The sequence below is a fragment of the Diplodia corticola genome, assembly GCF_001883845.1.
Source record: "Diplodia corticola strain CBS 112549 chromosome Unknown scaffold27, whole genome shotgun sequence".
Taxonomy (NCBI): domain Eukaryota; kingdom Fungi; phylum Ascomycota; class Dothideomycetes; order Botryosphaeriales; family Botryosphaeriaceae; genus Diplodia; species Diplodia corticola.
Window position 1 is genome coordinate 180,648 of NW_017971506.1, and position 20,012 is coordinate 200,659.

Here is a 20,012-nt window from a genome sequence, read left to right on the forward strand (position 1 = left end):
CGTTGTGCTCTCTTTTAAAAACATTACCCGCTCTTTCGTCTCTCCTCTTCTCCTTGCGCCTGCTGCCTCTGTTCTACGCTCGTTCCTTGGATCCCTGGTCATCCAATTTGTCTGTCGTTTATTGAGTATTCCAGTGCTGCTGTGCTCCACCACGGTCTCTACTACCACCATCACTCCCTTTTCTCGTCTGGACCGCCGACTCCAACCCGTGGAAGCGCGAAACGAAAAAGAACCCATCCATCCGTCTCTTTAACTCTCCCGGGGAGAAATAACCACCTGCAAACAACAACAACAACAAAAAACAAACAAAACAAAACAAAACAACCACCACCAACCACCACCGCAACCATGCGCTCCTCCACCGCCTTCATCCTCTCCGCCGCCCTGCTGGCCTCGTCCTCGGGCGCCCTCGCCCAAAACAACGCCGACAACTTCGCCGCCGACACCATGCCCGACGGCTACGCCTACAGCTACGAGCGCAGCTCCGCCGTCGCCTCGGCCACGGCCGCCGCCTCGGCCACCGCCGGCGCCGACCCGGGCTACAGCGCCTCCGTCGGCAGCGGCGTCACGTCCTCCGGCGAGCCGGGCGGCGACTCCGATAGCGGCGATTCGTCATCGTCGTCATCGTCGTCGTCGTCGTCGTCGTCGAGCAGCAGCGCCTCGGGCTCGGCCTCGGACGGCGACTCCTTCCTCTCCGACACCATGCCCGACGGCTACAGCTACACGTACACGGGCGGCGCCGCCGCCACCCCGGCCACCACCGCGCCCCTGGGCACCCCCGCCGCCGCCCACTCGCACACCGTCGCCGCCTCCGGCACGGGCGCCGCCACGGGCACGGGCGCCGCCACGACCGCCGCTGGCTCCGGCTCCGGCGACAGCACCGCGGCCGCTACTACTGCGGGCAGCGGCAGCACCGGCACCGGCACCGCCAAGTCGGCAGGCTCGACCAACAGCACCGGCGCCGCCGCGTCGTCGGCGGCGGCGACGACCGGCATGACCACCAAGACGAGCGCGAAGAGCAGCGGCTCCGCGTCGGCGACGAGCGACTCGAGCTCCAGCAGCAGCACGGACTCTTCGTCCTCCTCGTCCTCCTCTTCTTCCTCGTCGTCGTCCTCGTCGTCGTCCAGCTCTGCGTCGGCGGCCGCGTCTTCGGGTGCGGCGATGCCGGGGGCCGTCATCTCGACTGGTGCGGTGAGCGGCGCTGTGTTGGCTGTGGCGGGGTGGCTGCTGGCGATTTTGTAAGGGGGTTGATGGATGGATGGATTGCTCCGCTCGTCGCTCGTCGCTCGTCTTGCTGGTGTTGAGGGGGGTGTGCTGATGCGCCTCCTGTGGAGGAAGCTGGGGAGTTTGTAAGGGGAAGGGCCTCCTGGGGAGGTGATGTGATGTGATGTTGGGGAGGTTGGGGTTGTTTCGGAAGGAGGGAGGGGGTGAATGTCTATTGTTTATCGTTTTGTGTGTCTCTCTCTTTCTCTCGATTGAGTGCGGGGGAGAGCTCGTTTATACCTTAACTTCTACTGTATATTCTGTTCTTGTATTTCCCCCCCGCCTTCCCGCCGCTGCTTTTCTTCACCACACTGTGTGTTTTTGATGTTGTCTGATTGTCTATGATACAAATGAAGAGGGGAATAGAAAAACGTTCCAGTTCCGCAGTCGCTTAGACCCTTGGTGGTTGTTGAAGCGACTACCATCTATCTATCCACTTCTCACATATTTCTTGCATGCGCCTCAGCCCACCATTACCACCATTGCCCGTCGGCTCTTTGTTTGTGATTGATGTTGGCGCCGCCGGCGGCCGTTCGAAAACGTTCTACTGGCATTGGTCTTGTTACCAGCGTACTTACATACCTACCTGCCTACTGATCTACTCATCTACTGATCTACCTACCTGTTGATCTATCTGCCTACTTACCTGTCTGTCTACTTACCTACCTGCCTGCCTAAATCGAGACTGTTCTTTTTTTTTAAAAAAAAAAAGAATGAAAAAAAATGAAAAGAAACCAAAACCGAAAACGCACCCGCAACCACAACGAAGCCCCCTCCCTTCCCCCCTTCCGAAAGGCACCCAACGCCGATCTCCAACCCGAACTCCACCCTGAACGCCACAGCGGAGATAAGAAAGAAATGCGCGAAAGTAATGATCAACATGAGAAGCACGTAGCAGCGCTTGGCAAAACAACACGATACCTGGTCGAGTGGCTCGCGGGCGCCTGTGACGACACACACCCATGCACACCCAACGCTTGAGGTGCTGCCCAGCCCGCGCGCCTGCGTCATCATTCTCTTTCTTTTCCCTTTCCTAACCTAGCGGGGAAGGGTCACGCGACCAGTCCAAGACGTGGGTACGCCGTGGTGGTGGTGGTGCTACGATGTTCGTTCGTTTGATCGTTCTCGCGGGCGGGCAGGCGGGCGGACGGGCGTCTCTTTTTCCCCGCCTCGGGCATCGGGGGGAGGTTGGGAGGTTGGGAGGTTTCTGGGAGGGACCTGGGTGTGTCGACGTACGTCATCGTCGAGGCTGCAGGTGCCTCCTCTTGGCGCGACGGAGAGAGGAGGGAGATCGTCGACCACTCGTCATTTCGCACACGTACACCGCAAAAAGGGCCACGGATAAGGGGGGGAGGCAGATGGGTGGATGGATGGATGATGCTGAGTGTTTTTGTTGTTTTTGTTGTCCAGTCGAGAAACTCTGTCGTTGCTCCTATAGTGCGTGAGAGAGAGAGAGAGAGAGAGAGAGAGAGGCAACGACAAACTTATTTTGGTGGATCAGTTGGGTCAAAAGGCACACGGCAGGACTTGTTCAGCATGCTCACTACTTCACAATGGCCACTTTTTTTCCCCGCAATTTTTTCCTTTCATCTTCTCGGATTTCGATGATTTAGCGTCTCTAGTCATCGTCGCTTTCATACATTTGTCTGCTATTGCCGCAGCGCCAATAGTCCCCGTGCCAGCATCCTCCTCCCACCCTTGACTGGTCATTGCTTGATTCTCCCCAACTGAATCTTGTTATCCTTTTCTCCCCATCCTCTTTTCCCCTCTACAACGAATCCAACCGATTCTCACCCAGAGCCCGGTCCTTTCCCACATAATACGGAAAGACAGACAACTGAACTGCAGAGTAGCAAGGTATCTCGCAAATTCCAAAGAAGAAGAAGAGGGATAAAGAAGAAGAAAGCGACTAAGGCAAGAAGACGAAAAGGCCCAATTGAAGAAGAAAAGAGAGCCAAATAATACAAAACTAGATCCCGCAGCAGGATCTCGGATGTTGGAGGAAATACTGCAACATCCCCCCTGCTCTAATCCAATTGAAGCCTGAAACAGACCGCGGCGTGAAGAAGAAGAAAAAGAAGAAAGAAAAGAGTCGTACGTCAAGCTCTGACGTGAACGACATGTCTAATAAAAGAGTTTGCGTTCGTGTAACGACTAAAAACGAGCAAAACCATGTGTGACCGGAGTTAAAGGAGTAACAAATCCAACGTGAGCGGCATGCAAGAGGAGCAACGAGGCAAAATCGCTAAGAAAGCAGAAAAGGGAGGACACACCGATCAGTAGAAGTGTCCAATAGGGAAGAGAGGGAAAAAAAAGGCTGCCTCATCCAAACGGGCCTCCAATGAAGAAGAAAAAAACTCATTCAAGCCAATGCGCCAAGTCGTCTATGCCTGCTGCTCATTCTTCTCGTTTCGGGTCGTCTTGCCTCTGCTGCTGCTGCTGCTGCGACATCTCTCCTTGTTGCTCTTGTTGCAGCTTCGCCATCTCCTCCTCGTGTTCTTTCTGGAACACCATCTGATCCGCCGGATCGGTGTCCTTGCCGCCACGGAACCGGCCAACCTCACCGGTCATCCACGCCTTGAAGCCGTCCCACCAGCCGGCATTGAGGCGCTTGCTCAGCTCACGGTACGAGTACATCTCGCCCCAGCAGTCGCGGCCCCACTCGCAGCCGGCCATGTTGACGACGAAGTCGCGGTCCTCCTCGCTGTAGTGGATGCGTGGGTCGAGGCCGTTGTCGGAGCAGGCGCCCGGTGGAAAGGCGTTGACCTTGCGCTGGTGGATGAAGGCCATGTTGGACCGCACCCATGGCTGGTTCTGATACATGTATTCCAGCGCGTCCTGCTCCTTGTGCTCCCATTGCATGTGTCTCTGCTCGTAGTGCACCGGGTCCCACCAGATGTCCATGAGTCGATCGGTCCATGCGCTGCGACGGACGAAGAAGGAGCCAAGGTTGAAGCCGCCGCAATCTTGCGGTACGATGAGATTGATGGATTCAGGGCTACCGTCGCCATCGACGGAGCGTGAAATAGGGTCGAGCCATTCTTCGGTGAGAGGGTGCGAAATGTTGAGGGGGTTGTATTCGTTGACGTCGCGGTAAGTGCTTGCCTGCAGATCCTTGAAGATGTGCTCCTGCAACGAATACGAGGGCTCCATGATGAAGGTGTTGAGATCGAGCCACCAGAACCTGCAGTCTACAGTCAGCATATAGCAACGCATGATGCCCAGACTCAATCCTCACCATTCCGCCTTGGGATATTTGCGCATGGCGTTCCGGATGGTGTCGACCTTCTCCCAGCTCTCGCGCCATTCGTGTGCGTATCGCTTTTTGGTGCTCATGTCGACGATCTCCAGCTCGTATCCCCACTTGCGCGCATATCTCTTCTTGTTCTTCACGCTGTCGCGCTCAATCGCCCATTCGCGCGGTCCTTTCCACTCCATGACGCCCCCGCCCACGTTTGCGGCCAATATTATCACGAATTTGTTCCCTCCGCCGAGCGCGTGGTTGTAGACGTTGTTGAAAGCTACGGCTGAGTCAGAATCCTTGGAACATGGCGGTGCGAGTGTGGGAAAAAAAGCTTACGGGGTAAATAGGTGAGGGCGAAGATGAACAAAACGGCCAGGACCAGAACGAAGCGCAACTTCATGAAGCGCAGCCTCCCGACGATCCACGAGGGGACGCCGCCCAGCGCGCCCGTCTTTCGCGGCGCCCACTTGTTGCGCTCGAGCTTCTGCTTCTCGGCGGACGCGCCGCTGGGGGTGTGCGCGAACGGAAGACCTTGCGACAACCGGCGCAGGTGGGACGAGAAGAAGCCGGCGCCGCTGGCGCCGCCGCGCGGATTGAAGCGCGAGCTGTAGCTGCGCACCTCGTCGCTTCGGGCCTGGGCAGAGCCCCAGGTCACATTGTGGCTCCCGTTGGTGGTGGTGAAGCTGCCGCCGACGCGCGGGCTCACGCTGCCGCTGGCGTAGGGCGAGGGCGTGCTGAGTGCCGGGCTCGCCCAGCCGCCGCCCGGCTGGGGCGACGGCGAGCGCGACAGCGACATGAAGGGCTGCGTGTTGGTTGGGGTCGGCAACAGACCCTGCTGCGAGGTGGACTCGACCGGGGTGCCGGGAATGGCGGGGAGCGGCTGGCCAAAGCCGGAGCGGGCGGGCAGGCCGGAGGTGGCGCCCTGTCGCGCGTCTCGGTACTGCTGGGCTGCGTCTATCTGCTGGATTTGCAGGCTCGGAGGGCCGGCAGACGAACGCCGTCGCCGGTGGCCGGACGGGAGCGTGGTGGTGGAAGTTGGGGAAGCCAGATTGGCAGACTTGGCCGCACGCAGGCGGATTTATTGGGAGAGATATAGGGCTAAATGTGCGAAGGGAGGGACGCTCGGCGGCGGGGCTAGGATAAGGTCGGCGCGCGCTCGTACGGGCTCGAAGCTGGCTGAAGCAGAAGGGCGGAATCGGCCGTGCTGGGCGGATGCGACCTGGACTCGCTGGTGGACAGCTGTGCAATACGATTGCGGCGGGTGACTGCGATGGCAGCTCAGGGTCACCGTTGCAGGGACAGGGATGTGGGCGGAGGAGCGAGGCGGGCTGCTGCTGTGAGGGCGCGATTTCAGGCGGGCGTCATGCCAGGGCGGCGCGGGCGGCGCAGGTGTCGCAACAGCGTGAGCGGTGCAGTGCAGAGGGCTGGAGCAGCGCAGGACGGTTTCTCGACGGGAGCGAGGCCTCTAACCCTCTAGCCCAGCGCCTGCCAGCGAGCGGGCGGAGATTAGGAGCTGCCCGCTTGGCAGCAACTCCCCCGTCTGGCAGACGGCGCAGCGATTGCGTGCGGCTTCGCTTTCTTCACGGCAGAATACAACAGCGCACCGCATCCCTCGCCGCCCTCGTACCACCGCTTACCCGCTGTGCGATGGCACCTCGGCTGTGCTCGCGAAGCCCTTGCGTGGTGAATCAGCAGTACGAGCCTGGCTGAAGACACGTCGCGCGCTGCGATCTCCGTCACCACCACGGACGCGCTGGAGGGTGTCCGCTCCGCTGCCACGCCAGGGCGGTGTGCCCATTCATCTCGCCTTATCTTCGGCGCCCACTCCATCTTCTCCTTTCGACGAGCAACCACGACACTCTCCAATCTGCCCGATGTTTCCTTCGATGGCCCGCGTCGCGAGTGCTTGGCGCGGCACAGCAGGGTCGAATATCGTCCGGCGTTGCTCGCTCTCTTTCGCTTCTGTGGCCTCTGCACCACAAACGGCAGCTGCTGGAGCCGATCACGGCGATGCCTCGTGGTGACGGCCCGCAGCGCTCGATCCTCGCCGCAAATCAGCGCTGATACGAGCGCACTGGAGCCGTGAGCCCGTCTCGCCCGTCTCGCCCGATCGACGGCGGAGCTGCTGGTGCTCTGGTGCTGATGACGAACCGACGGAGCCGCGACGCGCGACGCTCCCGCAGACCACCAGCTGGCGACCAGCTGGCGGCGGTGGACTTGCCAGCGCGGCCACGCTCGCGCCCGTGGTGGTTTGCTGCTGTCCGTTCAACGGGTCGACGGCGGCATGGCGGGCGCAAGGTGACGAGGCAGCCGACGCGGACGGCGGAAGCTTCCTGGAACGTGTGTGAAGTTAGACGACTCGTTGCTAATGATAGCAGGTTAGCGCCTAGTGAGGCTCTTGGAACCGCATCGAGTGGCTAACGGGAGCAGACGGCCTTTGCTGGCGCCCGGGGAGGGCTAGGCTGCAAAGGGCATAGCCGCTGCTCCGGCCTGCCTGATCAACGCCGGCATTCTCGCCAGGGCGCTTCGAGAGCCAACCAAGTTGTAAAACCTCAGCGAACCTCCCGCCAGTCGAGCCCACCCAGCCGGCGAGATGATCGTTCGTACCGCTCCACCAATCGCGCCTGCTGCTCGCGCTGTACAGTACCTGCTCTGCCGCGCCCGCAATCAGGATGAGCGCCTTTCCGAGCGTTAGGCTGTTGCACCAATGTACTTTTTGCTTTGGGCCGCCTGACGGCCACCATCGCGTGCTCTGCTTCTCGTTTCTTCTTCTTCGTCTTCGTCTTCTTCCGTTTCTCATTCACTTCGAAAAGTCTCTGTTTCTCTCCTTCGTTCATCGCGTTGACGCGATCTTGTCCTGCTATTGTCTCTATTGTTCCCCTTGTCCAGCCCCGCGTCTTAGACAACAATAGAAGCCTACTGTGTTTCGGGCTCCCAAAAGCGACCTGCATTTCCTGCGACCATGTCTTCGTTCGGCCTCTCATAATCCATTACCCTCTCCTTGTCCCGGACTCGACGTCCTTGTCTGACACCCGACTCAAACCCTCCTGACTTGAAGCCCCCGACATCCGGTTTCTCGGCGCCTACCATGGCCACACTCAACCCAAACCCAGACTTTGTTGACCGAGATGTCAAGATCCAGAGGGTAACGCGTTTCCCTGCTGCCGCCGACTTTCGATCGCCAGCACAGCCGCCAGCCGGTCTGGACAGCTGGCACGCCCAAGCCGGGAACTTCAGGGCTCCTCCTCCTTACGAAACACCGCGCACGGATGATGCGATGGATAAGCAAGGCATCGTGGTAGGCTATCAGCCTTCCCAGAGCTGGGAATACGATGCTTCACGTGTTGCTGCGAGGCAGGCCTTTACCAAGCAGAAGAGGTTGTCATCGCATCTCAACAAGTCAAAGTCCAAGAGGAGGAACAAGCCGTTCGGCCAGACCATGAGGCCCACTATTGCAGTCGACACCAACTACAGTCGTCATCGTGGCCCTGCGCCGCGTCAAGTCTTTCCTGCTGCCGTCGGAGGATTATTTGCTACGGGTAGGCCGGGCATGGTATCACCTGAAGAGGAGAAGGCTCCAAGCAAGTTTAAGTGGCTGGGACTGGTCAAATCTGCGTCGATACGCAAGTTGAGACCCGAAGACAGGAAAGAAAGCTTTGACACGCTGGCTCCCAGCTATGAGCTGCAAGAGAAAGGGCCCATGCCGGCCGACGACGGCTTCCACTTCAAAGCGAAGACGATGCGCAGAAACGCCCCGGAAGTCAAGCCAGAGACGAAACCATTCATGGTTCCATTTGTTCCAGGACCTCCACCTGATCCTCCGGTCGTCCACATTGGAGTACCCGAGACCCCAGAAGGAACCAAGCCACCGCGCATGAGCCCCCTCGATGTGTCTCCATCTGATCGCCCCATCACCATCGGCTTGACGGTATCACCAGAACAGGTTTCTGAGCATGACACGCCTCAGTCTGTGCACTCAAGAGATTTTCTGGACGTCCATTCCGCCGGCGGCCAAAGATCCCCCAGCCCGGGCTCTGCGGAGACGCCCACCATCATCGTCACCCCCGCAAGAGAGAAGGCTGGCTGGCTGTTCCCCGCCATGGACAACCGGCCTCGTCCCGCGTCGAGCGTCTACTCTCGAGCAACGAATGCGTACACGGTCTACAACCCCAGTCGAGAGCACATTCCTCCCGTTCCTGCAATTCCTGCGAACTTCGGGACCAGGAACGACAACAGCCCTGGGGGAATCAGCACTGCGAACGGGTTTGTGATCTCCGAGACTCCGTCTGAACCCGAACCGCCCCAACCCGGCCCGTCTTCGAAGGCGCAAGAGATTGCGAACACCAAGAAGGCGCGTGTGACTTCTGATGCTACCCTTTTCGAAGAGGACAACACGCCTCAGTCGGCGGGATCCCTCAGAGGCCCTACCGGACTGTACATTGACACGAAAATTCCGCCAACACCGTACCGTTCTCAAGGATGGTGGAACGTCATCACCACTCCCTTTGAATTTACTCCGTCTCGGTTCCGGTTCGCGTCCAACACGCCTAGCGATGCGAGCACTCCGATTCTGCCCTTGCGCCGGTCGTTTTTCTCTCGTTCGCCAGATCTGCGCCGTAACTTTTCTGCAAGATCAAGGGCAGCTCAGACCCCCCAGTCCTCGTCGACGGCATTCAGCCCGGAGAGCTGGGAGCGTTCGTCGTTGGACGAGTCGCCAGCGAGGACTCACGACGACCTGGGGATTTCGACGGTTCCATCGCGCGAGTCTTTGGACAGGTCTTATCAGCCGGAGGGTGCCCAAAGCGCGATCAGCGCCAGCGACAGGGAAATCCCGGTCGCCCTCGGCCAAGGATTCGAGGCGGCTAGATCGGATTCTAACACGAACCCCGCGCCACCCAGCCACAATAACGACAGCAACAATGTGTTCCATCTTTCCAGCCACTACAATTTCAACGGCGTGCCTTTTTACCGGGACGAGGACTTTGTGCGACGCGACACCGTTCGTAGTACAGACACAACCCCTGTGGTCGCTGTAGCGTCGCTGGGTACAGTCCTGTCAGCGCGCGCGGTGCACGAACCGTACAATCTGACCAACACGCCTCGCAGCATGAACGCCTATGTGGAAGATGCGTCGGCTGAGCCGCGGGCGGCTTCAGCTGCAGCTACTCCCCGGCGGTCGACTTCGACACGCCGGTCCTCTAGGCCGCATGACATCTCGATGCCCGCACCTGCAGGTGCAATCCCCTCCAGTCGGCGTACCTCGGCCGACGCTCCCTTCTCCAGTCGGCGGGCTTCAGCAGAGACCCACCGCTCAAATCAGCACCCTGCAGCAGGGTTCCCCTACTCGAGCCATAGGGCTGCAGAAGAGCCGCACCCAAGCCAGCGTGAACAGGCGCCCTACTCTAATCCGCCTGCTCCGGCACAGGTCCCCTACTTCCCGCCGCCGCCGACGCAGGTACACCATCACCATCACCAGCAGCACAACTACTTCACGCAGGAGCCGCCCAGCTACGGATCCCCCAACGAACCACTCGAAAGAGGCGGAACTCGGAGGCCGTTCCCAGGAAGCCCCCACTACACGGAGAAGCCACAAAAGGCTGCCAAGGCCCCCAAGGCACCGCGCCAGAAGGGTGCCGGCGGCTATTGGCACCTGTTCCCGAAGAGAGCCAAGGCGGACCCTAATGACCCGTTGGCGAAGAAGAAAAAGAGGAGGTGCTGTTGCTGGTGCTGCTGCATCACCTTCCTCCTAATTCTCCTGATCATCATGGCTGCTCTGCTCGGAACACTGCTGCCGAGGGGACGCAGCAGCGACGGTGGCAGCAGCTCTAGCACGGGTGGCTCCTCGACATCGCCGGACGGCAGCCCCTCAGCAACCAACGTTCCCGACACGCCCTCGGTGTGGCTGAACCTGACGGGATTCCCTCCGATTCCGACAGGTGTCGCAACCATTGCCGAGCCTGACAACAGCTACGCGGAGAGTGGGTGCGTGTCGCCTGAGACGATGTGGAGCTGTGCGGTACCCAAAGAACAGCAGCAGGATCTGGCACCGAACGAACCCGACCAGCCGAACTTCAAGTTTCAGATCAAGTTCGTCAACGGCACCATCTCCAACACGACGGCGTTGCAACCGACCAAGACCAAGCGGTCGATCCAGCACAGAAGATGGCTCAACTTCCTCCGTACTCGGGACGAGCCAACGGCCTCTCCTTCAGCCCCTAGCCACGAAGACCAGGCGTTTTTGGGAAACACGACGGATGGAGCTTCGGCTCCATTTGCAGGCGAAGATACTCCGTTCTACATTTCGTTCCTGAACGGCGACCATGTGTCGTCGAAGCGTCTGGCCAAGAGGCAGAGCTCGACCAACGGAAGCATCGCGGACATCATTCCGGCTCCGGATGTTGCATCGGACGGCACTGCGGCGGCGGCGAACCTGTTGTTCTTCCCCGCCAACCAGCCGCTGAAGCTTTACAACCGCGGCGCAGCGGACGAGCACTACGGCTTCTACAACTACTTCGACCGGTCCATCTTCCTCAAGAACAACATGGCGGTCAACAGCACCGACACGGGCGAGATCCAAGCGGACCGCGACGGCGGGTCGACCAAGGACGCGGCCAAGGTGCGGTGCACGTGGCGGCAGACGCGGTACCTGGTGCAGATCTGGACGCAGTCGAGCACGAGCAAGGCGCTGCTGGCGACGTCGACGAGCTCGGGGGCGGCGTCGAGCGCGTCGAGCGCGGCCGACTTCGACCGGCCGGGCTCGTTCCCGTACCCGGTCACCATCACGCTGGACAGGCACGGCGGCAACATCACGGAGAAGATGATCTACTGCTACGGCATGGACGACGACGGCAAGATCATCGACGACTCGGCCAAGCTGCAGCTCGAGAACCGCGACTTTGGCGGCACGCTGGTGAACCCGGCGCAGGGCCCGTTCGGCGACGTCAACGTCACGCTGGCCGAGGGTGGGCCCGGCGGCATCGACGGTGGCACCGGCGGGTGTGGATGTAAATGGCGGAACTGGGAGAACGCGTAGAGCTTCTTTGTTGATTTTTTTTTGTTTTCCTGGATTCTTTGTTTACTTTGGATAATTTTTTTTACATCTTTTTTTACAGCTCCAGGTTGGATGCCATGAGGGGGGACGCATGCAGATGAATTCGGACGATTTGCCAGGCTTGGCATTGTAATGTACCACGAAGATATGGAACCGCAGGCTCAGAGAAGCCGTGAAAATAGCATAGCGAAAAATTCTGGACGAGCACGACCGGGCTTTGACTGATTTCTTGAGCGTGGTGCAGTGACGACGCGGTGTTGGGCGCATCCAATGTCTCACTGGCGGGGCGGCTGCAGGAGGCGCGAACAGGCGAGCTGTCCCTCCGCAAGACACCTCCGCCTTCCTCCGCAATACCACCCATGCCACTCTCTCCACCGCCGCCATGACCAAGCTCTTTTGGGCCCTGCCCGCAATCGTCCAGCTCGTGCTGGCGAGCCAGAGTTCCTTCAGCGTGCTGGATGACCTGCTCGCATTCCCCCAGGTACGTCGTCAGCTATCGTCGTGTTGCCGTTGGCGCCGCAGCTGCGCAAGCTGGCATCAACCGCAGCAGCAGCTCTCCCGCACCACCACCACCACAGCACCAATTGCACGCAGCTAACCCCTACCCCCCGTCCCGAGCAGTACCAAATCGTCTTCACCGACGCCGCCATCGCCGAGGACTACGCGCGGTCGCTGCACGCCGCGTCGCCGTCGAAACAACAGCAGCCCATCGCCGACGCCGCCGCCGCGCAGACCACCGTCGAGCTCTCGCACCACCAACCGCCGCGCGAAGGCGACGCAAACGACGGCCATGACGAGCACTTCCGCGAGGCCGCCAATGCGCCACATGCACCGCCGCCGCCGCCGCCGCCGCACGCCAATCCCTTCATGACGAAAGACTCCAACGACGACCCCGACGCCGACCTCGCCGCGACCTACGAACTCCTCACCCTCCACGCGCGCCCCTACCTCTGCCGCGTCCCCATCGTCCCCACCCCCAACGCCACCGTCGACGACGAGAACGCCGAGGACCACCACACCGCGGCCTCCAAAGCCGCCGAGGAAGCGAAGGAGCTCGCGCGCGCCAGCGATCGTGGCTGGGAGCTCTTGAAGGGGATGCAGGGAAACTGCATCTATTTCTTGAGCGGCTGGTGGAGCTATAGCTTCTGCTACAACGAGGGCGTGAAGCAGTTCCATCAGCTGCCCCCGAGTCGCGGCGTCCCGGTGTATCCGCCCGTCGAGGATCCGAATGTGCACAGTTTTACGTTGGGGACGTTTCCGACAGGGAAGGAGGAGGGTGGGGGTGAGGGGAGTGGCACCGAGTTCGATGACGAGGGGGTGCCGGTCGAGGCGGGAGCGAAGGGAGAGACGGGCGTGGCGAGGTTGGAGACGAAGGGCGAGACGAGGTACTTGGTGCAGAAGCTGACGGGGGGGACGACGTGCGATTTGACGGGGAAAGAGCGGAAGATCGAGGTGCAGGTACGTCGAGGGGAATCGTCGTCACGAGAAGAGTGGACAAAAAAACGCTAACCGGGGCACGCAGTTCCACTGCCACCCCAACACCCCGGACCGCATCGGCATGATCAAAGAGGTCGCAACGTGCTCGTACCTCATGGTCATCTACACGCCCCGCCTCTGCAACGACGTCGCCTTCCTCCCACCGCAGGAAAACCGCGCCCACGCCATCTCGTGCGCCCCCATCGCCTCCTCCCACGGCGACACCGCCGCCGCCGTCGTGCCCCCCTCCTCCCCGCGTGACCGCCGCTACCGCCACAAGTCCAACCCCAACCACGTCCTCCACCAAGACGCCTCCACCGAAACCGACATCGAGCTCCCCGACGCCCTCAAGTACCCAGCCTCCGACAACAACAACAACGGCCAACATCAACACCAACAACCCCCCTCCCCACCCCCCCTCCCCACCATCGGCGGCATCCCCGTCGGCGCCCAATCCCTCGTCGGCAAGCCCGGCTCCGTCATCGAAAAGTCGGCCGTCGCCGGCGGCGGCAAGACGGTCCTGCTGGGCGTCGTGGCCGAGTCGGACGGCGAACGGCGCGGCGAACGCGGCGGTGGCGCCACCGGAGGCGAACGCATCATGGACGCGGAACAGTTGAAGAAGCTGAAGATCGACGACCCGAAGGAGGTGGAGAAGCTGGCGAAGCAGCTGGCCAAGTGGGCCAAGGGCAAGGCGTGGCGGTTGGAGTTGGTGGAGACGCCGAGGGGGGGAAGGGAGTTTAGGGGGATTATTGGGGAGGATGAGGGCGAGGATCAGGAGGGGGAGGAGGGGGAGGGGCACGGGGGAAACGGTGGGGGTGGGGGGGAGGGTGAGGGACGAGACGGGGGGTATGAGGAGGGGGATGCGGAGATGTGGGATGAGTGGGAGTGGGAGTGGCTTGGGGGGGAGGGGGAGGAGTGGGAGGGTGGTCAGGGTGGTGGTGATCGGTTTGATGATGGGGGAGATGATGGCGGGGATGATGGCGGGGATGGGGATGGGGATGGGGCTGGGGGTGCGGGGAGTGAGGAGGGGTATTATGAGGAGTTGTAGTCTCTTGTTTTTTTCTTTTTTTTTTCTCTGGCTCTCTCCTCCTTTTTTCTAGTCCTTTGTTTTTTTAGCCCGTTGTGTGGTTGGAATCCGATTGAACTCAGCAGTCGTACCGTTGGCAGATTACATCGCTTGTCTTGTCTTGTCGGGGAAGAGAAGAAAGAAGGAAAGAGAAGAGGAAGAAGAAGGGGGAGAAAGTGAATGAGTCCTTTGCTCTGCTGGCTGACTGGCTGACTGGCTGACTGGCTGGCGGAAGCCTTCCGTACTATATATGTGTTTTACATCCGTACATAACAGACAAGAGAGATATTTATTGATTCTAGCTGCTTTCGTTCGTTTGTTCGGCTTTTCAGCGTTTGTTGGAGCTTGGGCCTGAGCTTAGGAGGTCGAATCGCCATGTTCTTTTTTTTTTTTTTTGGCCTTGCTTTGCTTTGCTTTGGTTTGGAGGAACGGAGCTTGCGAGTGAGCGAGTGAGTGAGCGAGCGAGTGTATGATATGTAGGGGTTTGTTTGGGTGTGTGTATGTTTTCCTGGTTTGTGTAGTAGAAAGTTGGAAGTGGGTATTCGAACTTCTGTTGTCAATTCGGTGCCTTTGCGCATGGGTTTTGTTTTGCTTGTGTGGCGCGCGGACCGTTTACGGGTGGTGAGGTCGATCAAGGTGGGGGGTGGTTTGTGGGTTTGTGGGCTTATGGCTGCGAAAAGGTACACACTTCAGTGATGAGATGGTTGAGAAGAGCACGGTCGTAATTTCCCGGTGCCGCACGTTGTCTGCAAATCCGGCCATGGAATGCCGATGACCAAAGGGAAGGATGGGTTGCGTTTGATGTATACCCATTTCTACGGTAAAGCTATCAACGGAGCTACTCCCTCTCCACCTTCTCCAGCGCCAAGCCCACGAGTCCATTCTCCGTAACGACAAACGGCCTTCTAGAGAGCAAGCAGCGTACCCGGCGGCCCGGGCCGGCGGCCAATTTGTGCAGCCGGCGGCGGAGGTGGAGGCGAAGGCGGCTGCGGGAGAAGTTACCACCACTTGAGCCTCGACCTTTTTCCTGGCCCTTCGCCGCTTTTTCGGTATCTCCGTCATCATCGGTATCGTCGTCAGTATCGTCGTTGTCGTCCCTGACCATAGTGCTCCAGTGAAGCTGGCCTGACTTGAACGCAAATAGACCATAGAAAAATCGGTTCCCCTCCCACCAGCACCCGTAGCGATGCCGAGGGCATATTGGCTAGACCCAAGAGATCATTAACCTCACGTCACTGCTGATGGGTTTTCAACCTTCTGGGGTGGAAATGAGGAGGGTCATGACACAAATACGTCACCACGGAAAGGACAACTTTGGCATGAACATCTTTAACAAAACAAATGGCCAGAGTTGTATAGTCATTCCACACAGGCCGTATGCACTACTGGCCATGGAATTGCGCCATGAAGACCATGCAGCTTATCTTGGTTCGGACGAAGAGACTTGGGATGCGAATGCGGCCTTCCGGGAGGCAAAAGTCATTCAATTTTCAGACTATCCGTATCCGAAACCATGGAACGAAGCTAGCGAGGAAGCTACAAAAGAAACAATACCGGTTTGCAAAAGCCGTAAACTTGGGTTGAAAGATTGCCGCGACCACCAAATTTGGCTTCACATCTACGAGAGCTTTGTCACAAGAAGAAAGGTAAGTAGTTGTGTAGGTTGGGCCACAGAAACGAAGACAGCCAACACGGTATAGGTGATTTTGATTCCAGCGGTCGCGCGGGCCATGGACGGGAAGACAAAATGCCGATAGGGTGCCATCGGCGACGCAACGGCAAACAAGAGTGGCACGAGAATTCAGGCTGTGCTATAGAAGAAAGCCCGCCAAGTCCTTGCGGAAATGGCGAAAGCTCCCACAAGGGTGGATGGTACGCCAAGCCCAACCTTTGGTACGAGCGGCTCCAACGGCTTAAAGCACAAGAGCGAGCCGATTACGAAGAGCTGGAACGATTTCTGACAAAGGTCCGCAGCGTCGCTCATACCATGAAATGGGTCTGGCGTCTTCCTCCGCACTGGAAGGTACTTTACAAGGTCTGGAATAAGAAAGATCACGGTGGCTCGAGCGCATCGGCGATGCCGCGCTTCCTTGGAGGTGCAGCTGAGTGCTCTTAGCCTCCATTTAGCCCCCACGCTGTAGGACGATCACAAGTAAAATGCGTGAGATCCTTACTATCGGGTAGTTTGCCCATGTGTCAGCCTTGGCTTACGTTTAACACCAATAAAACATGGCGACGTGGAGCTCGCAGGCAGCGCGAGCCTGGCTATCAGCTGAACCCAGCCTGCTGCAGCCGCCTTCAGCCTGCTGCACGCGTGACTAAAACAGCAGTGATCGGGCTAAGGTGTGTATAGGAGGATAAAGACGATGAGCACAGTCCTATCTTAGTCTCGATAGCTCACCATTGCCAGAACCCTTCGAAATGAAGTATACGCCTCTACGCGCAGGCTTTATTCGCCTTCTCAACATTGACTGCGCCAATGACAAAGTCGTGTGTCGAGTGATCAAGACTAAGCTCTCTTCCAGTCTCAGTTTTGACGCAGTGTCTCATACGTGGGGCACCGAAGACCGGACTGAAGCCATCGATTGTAACGGCAAATCTTTCCCAGTCACACCAAGCTTGAAGACGATGATGCAGCATCTGTACCACTACAGGACCGAACCCCCTAGATCAAGACGTGGTGGTTCATCGCGCCCTCTATGGATCGACACCATTTGTATCAACCAAGATGATGCGAACGAGAAAGAGGTCCAAATCCAGCTGATGGGCACCATCTTTGCAGGCGCTATACGTGTCATCATATGGATCGGTCCTGCGGGAGAGCATACGGACACATTCATGGATGAGATACCATCTGTACTCGAGGCGCTACAAGGTGACGGCCGGGCTTGTCCTTTCCATTGGGAAACCCCGATCTCGGGTGCTCTGGAGCAGGAGATCCCAGCCAAGTGGGCGGGATTGCGCGATGTTCTCGGACGACCGTGGACGACTCGGCTCTGGACCTTTCAAGAAGGTGTATTGGCCAAGCATGCCGTAGTCATGTGTGGGTTGCACGGAGTACACCTTGATGTGCTTGCAGAGATTGATGGCCTTTTGGAGAAAGGCGACTTCGACATGAATTTATACATGCAAACGCAGAGAACAGCAAGGGATTTTCCGTACAGCTTTCCGTTTGGCGCCATCGGCTCATTTAGAAGTTCGACACACGGAAACATCGCGCCATACCTGCTATCGCATTGCTGGGGTCTGGGGGTAAAAGAGCCAATCGATCGGATTTGGAGTCTCCTTGGGCTTCTGGAGGAAGGGTTGAAGGAGGAGGTGGCCCCACTGATCGATTACAGCAACGAAGGTCGCGAGCAGTATTGGAAGACTTACTTGCGCTTCGCCAAAACACTGCTCAGGCACGACAAGTCACTTGCTATCCTATCACTCTCGGCGTACGAGGAGGGCTCCAAGCTCCCGTCTTGGTGCCCCGACTTCTCCAAGCCAATTCCCTACCGAACCTTCAACTTCGAGCAGAACAATTACCGAGCCGGAATCCTAGAAAACTCGCACCACCGTCATTTGCGCATCCCGGAAGTCCTCGACGACGATGACCAAAGCCTGGAGATCTCAGGATTCAGACTAGACGCCGTCAGTGACGTGGTGAAGGATTCCAGGCTCCAACAAGCCCGGTTCAACGTGCAACACCCAACGGACGTCGCAGCTTGGATCGACTGGGAGGCGCGGTGTCGGACGCTTGCGCAACGGGTATCATGTGATGGAATCACCACGATGCTGCCGCATAATTATCTGCGTGTGCACGCAAGCGACATGGTCAAAGATGCAGAATCCATCTACACGGATACTGGCAACGATGCGATAACCACCCTTATATCTTTGGTTGGGCAGCAGCACTGTAGCAATCCCGGCACCAACACTGCTACTGCTTCCGTCTGGGCCCTAACGTCTCAATGCTTGCGCCAAATCTGCACGGATCGTGGAATCCCCGGAGATACACAGAGGCGTATTGCGGAATGCTACGAGGCCATTGAGCGGAACATTGGCCGCACGTTTTTCAGAACCTACAATGGCCGGCTCGGGCTGGGTCCGCCTGGCATGGAAATCGGCGATGCCATTTGCGCTTTCTTTGGAAGCGGGCCGCTACACGTCCTACGGTTTGTGGAGCCAGCGGAATGCGCAACATATATCGGGGATGCCTATTTGGACGGTTGCATGCGGCTAGATGAGCTTGACGGCATTCGAGGCCAGGATGATGTTTTTCACATTCGATAAAGTGTCGGATTCTTTCCTAATCATCCAATCAAATGCATGCTGCTCGCTCGATCCTTACTGGCACGCCTTTTGAGAACACGAATTCGGTGCCAGGGTTCAAGCTTAGGCCTTGGACGATGAAGGAGCTCTTGGAGGCTTTGGATAGGGGGGAGCCGGTGATCGATGAGGGTGAGTGATTCTAGAATGGCTTGACCGCGCTTCGGTAGAAAACTTTATTGTCATGAAGTGCGTAGACCGCGTGAGCTGATGTACAAACGGTGACAAATAGACAACATCCCTCCGAGTCCCTGTGCCGTAATAACATTACAGTATCTCAGTCACTTTGGTCTGCAATTTGCACCATTCCCAAAACTGCTCTGCCAGGCCTTGTCCTCCTTCCGACTTGGGCTTGATACCTTCCAGCAACTTCGGGCGCGGCGTGTGCTTCCGATCCCATGGGATGATCAGTTCACCAGCCAAACAATCCTGCATGGTCACGGCCGGCGACCATCCCGCGTACAAGGGCGGAATGACACCGAGCGAAGGTGGGAAAAGCGTAAATTTCTAAACCCGTGTCAGCATCCAACCGCACTCGAGATTCTCAATGCAGGAAATAGTACGTACGGAAACAACGGCTCCAACTCCACTCATGTGTCTGTACAAATCCGTCTGGATATTCCCCGGGTTCCACGAAATGCTGAGGATGCCGTGCTTCTCGCATCGCTTGGCGAACTCGACGGCGAGGAAGAGGTTGGCCACTTTGCTCTGGCCGTAGTTGTTCTTGTTACTGGCGAAGTTCTTTGGATCGCCGTTCTCGTCGAATTCCATGCCGGCGTCGGAGGCCAGCAGGTCGATGGCAAGAGAGGCCGCCCAAGTCACCCGGACGGAGCTTGGAGGTGACGATGCAGCCGTGCTGCAGAGGATTGGGAAGAGATGGTGGGTAAAGAGAAAAGGTCCGAGGCCGTTTGTGGCGATCTGGAGCTCGTAACCCTTGAAGGTCGTGAGCATAAGCGGTGGGAGCCAAGCGAGAGAGGACATACTGCATCGGTTTTACTGCCGTCTGGAGGAAGCATAACTCCGGCATTGTTAACTAGTACGTCTAACCGTTTCTCCTTGGCCAAGAATTCCTCGGCCGAGGCCTTGATCGTGTCGAGTCGGGCGAGGTCGAGCTGGAGGAATGAAAGGTTTCCTTGCGATTCAGGCACCTCAGTCCGGAGCTTCTCCGCAGCTTCTTCGTACTTATCCTTGCTGCGTCCAGCCATGTAGACGGTGGCGTTCTTGCGGTAGAGAATTTTGCAAAGCTGGTATCCGATGCCAGCGTATCCACCTGTGACGATGATGACCTGCGCTCTTTCAGCTCAAAGTCCAGTCCAAGTCTCGATCCAGATACGTACGCGACCGGATTGATCGTCGATGCTGGCTTCCCCGAATTGGGGTTTCGGGATGCACATGCCTTGATCCCACAAGCTTTTGATTTTCTCCATTGTTGATGTATGTGGCGTTTGTTCGTGAGGTGGTTTTGTGCAAACAGCCCCAATGGTAGAACAGTCCCCTATTTATGTAGCTACTCAGCCATGACGCTAAAGAATGAAGGGTGACGTATGCGGGTTCAAAACAAGCTCATACTTCCAAATCTCTAATTGGAGAAGATCTACGAT

General features: G+C 58.2%; 6 protein-coding genes across 6 annotated transcripts; 4 read left to right on the forward strand and 2 right to left on the reverse strand.

The window, feature by feature from the left end:
* Positions 1 to 348: 348 nt before the first annotated feature.
* On the forward strand, positions 349 to 1,242 carry BKCO1_2700058 (uncharacterized protein; the record flags this gene model as incomplete). The annotated part of the gene is made up of 1 exon (XM_020273589.1): positions 349 to 1,242. The coding sequence occupies one exon, from the start codon at positions 349 to 351 to the stop codon at positions 1,240 to 1,242; it is 894 nt and encodes a 297-aa protein (XP_020130076.1).
* Positions 1,243 to 3,660: 2,418 nt separating this feature from the next.
* On the reverse strand, positions 3,661 to 5,303 carry BKCO1_2700059 (glycosyltransferase family 34 protein; the record flags this gene model as incomplete). Its single annotated transcript, XM_020273590.1, has 3 exons — positions 3,661 to 4,447; positions 4,502 to 4,784; positions 4,844 to 5,303. 3 exons carry the CDS (start codon positions 5,301 to 5,303, stop codon positions 3,661 to 3,663), a joined length of 1,530 nt encoding a protein of 509 aa, XP_020130075.1.
* Positions 5,304 to 7,595: 2,292 nt separating this feature from the next.
* Positions 7,596 to 11,540, forward strand: BKCO1_2700060 (uncharacterized protein; the record flags this gene model as incomplete). Its single annotated transcript, XM_020273592.1, has 1 exon — positions 7,596 to 11,540. One exon carries the CDS (start codon positions 7,596 to 7,598, stop codon positions 11,538 to 11,540), a length of 3,945 nt encoding a protein of 1,314 aa, XP_020130026.1.
* A 400-nt stretch (positions 11,541 to 11,940) lies between these two features.
* On the forward strand, positions 11,941 to 14,082 carry BKCO1_2700061 (misfolded glycoproteins degradation protein yos9; the record flags this gene model as incomplete). The annotated part of the gene is made up of 3 exons (XM_020273593.1): positions 11,941 to 12,039; positions 12,180 to 13,016; positions 13,081 to 14,082. The coding sequence occupies 3 exons, from the start codon at positions 11,941 to 11,943 to the stop codon at positions 14,080 to 14,082; spliced, it is 1,938 nt and encodes a 645-aa protein (XP_020130027.1).
* Positions 14,083 to 16,521: 2,439 nt separating this feature from the next.
* Positions 16,522 to 18,375, forward strand: BKCO1_2700062 (heterokaryon incompatibility protein; the record flags this gene model as incomplete). The annotated part of the gene is made up of 1 exon (XM_020273594.1): positions 16,522 to 18,375. One exon carries the CDS (start codon positions 16,522 to 16,524, stop codon positions 18,373 to 18,375), a length of 1,854 nt encoding a protein of 617 aa, XP_020130024.1.
* Positions 18,376 to 18,678: 303 nt separating this feature from the next.
* On the reverse strand, positions 18,679 to 19,838 carry BKCO1_2700063 (short-chain dehydrogenase; the record flags this gene model as incomplete). The annotated part of the gene is made up of 4 exons (XM_020273595.1): positions 18,679 to 18,918; positions 18,979 to 19,344; positions 19,395 to 19,697; positions 19,749 to 19,838. 4 exons carry the CDS (start codon positions 19,836 to 19,838, stop codon positions 18,679 to 18,681), a joined length of 999 nt encoding a protein of 332 aa, XP_020130025.1.
* Between the last annotated feature and the right edge of the window lie 174 nt (positions 19,839 to 20,012).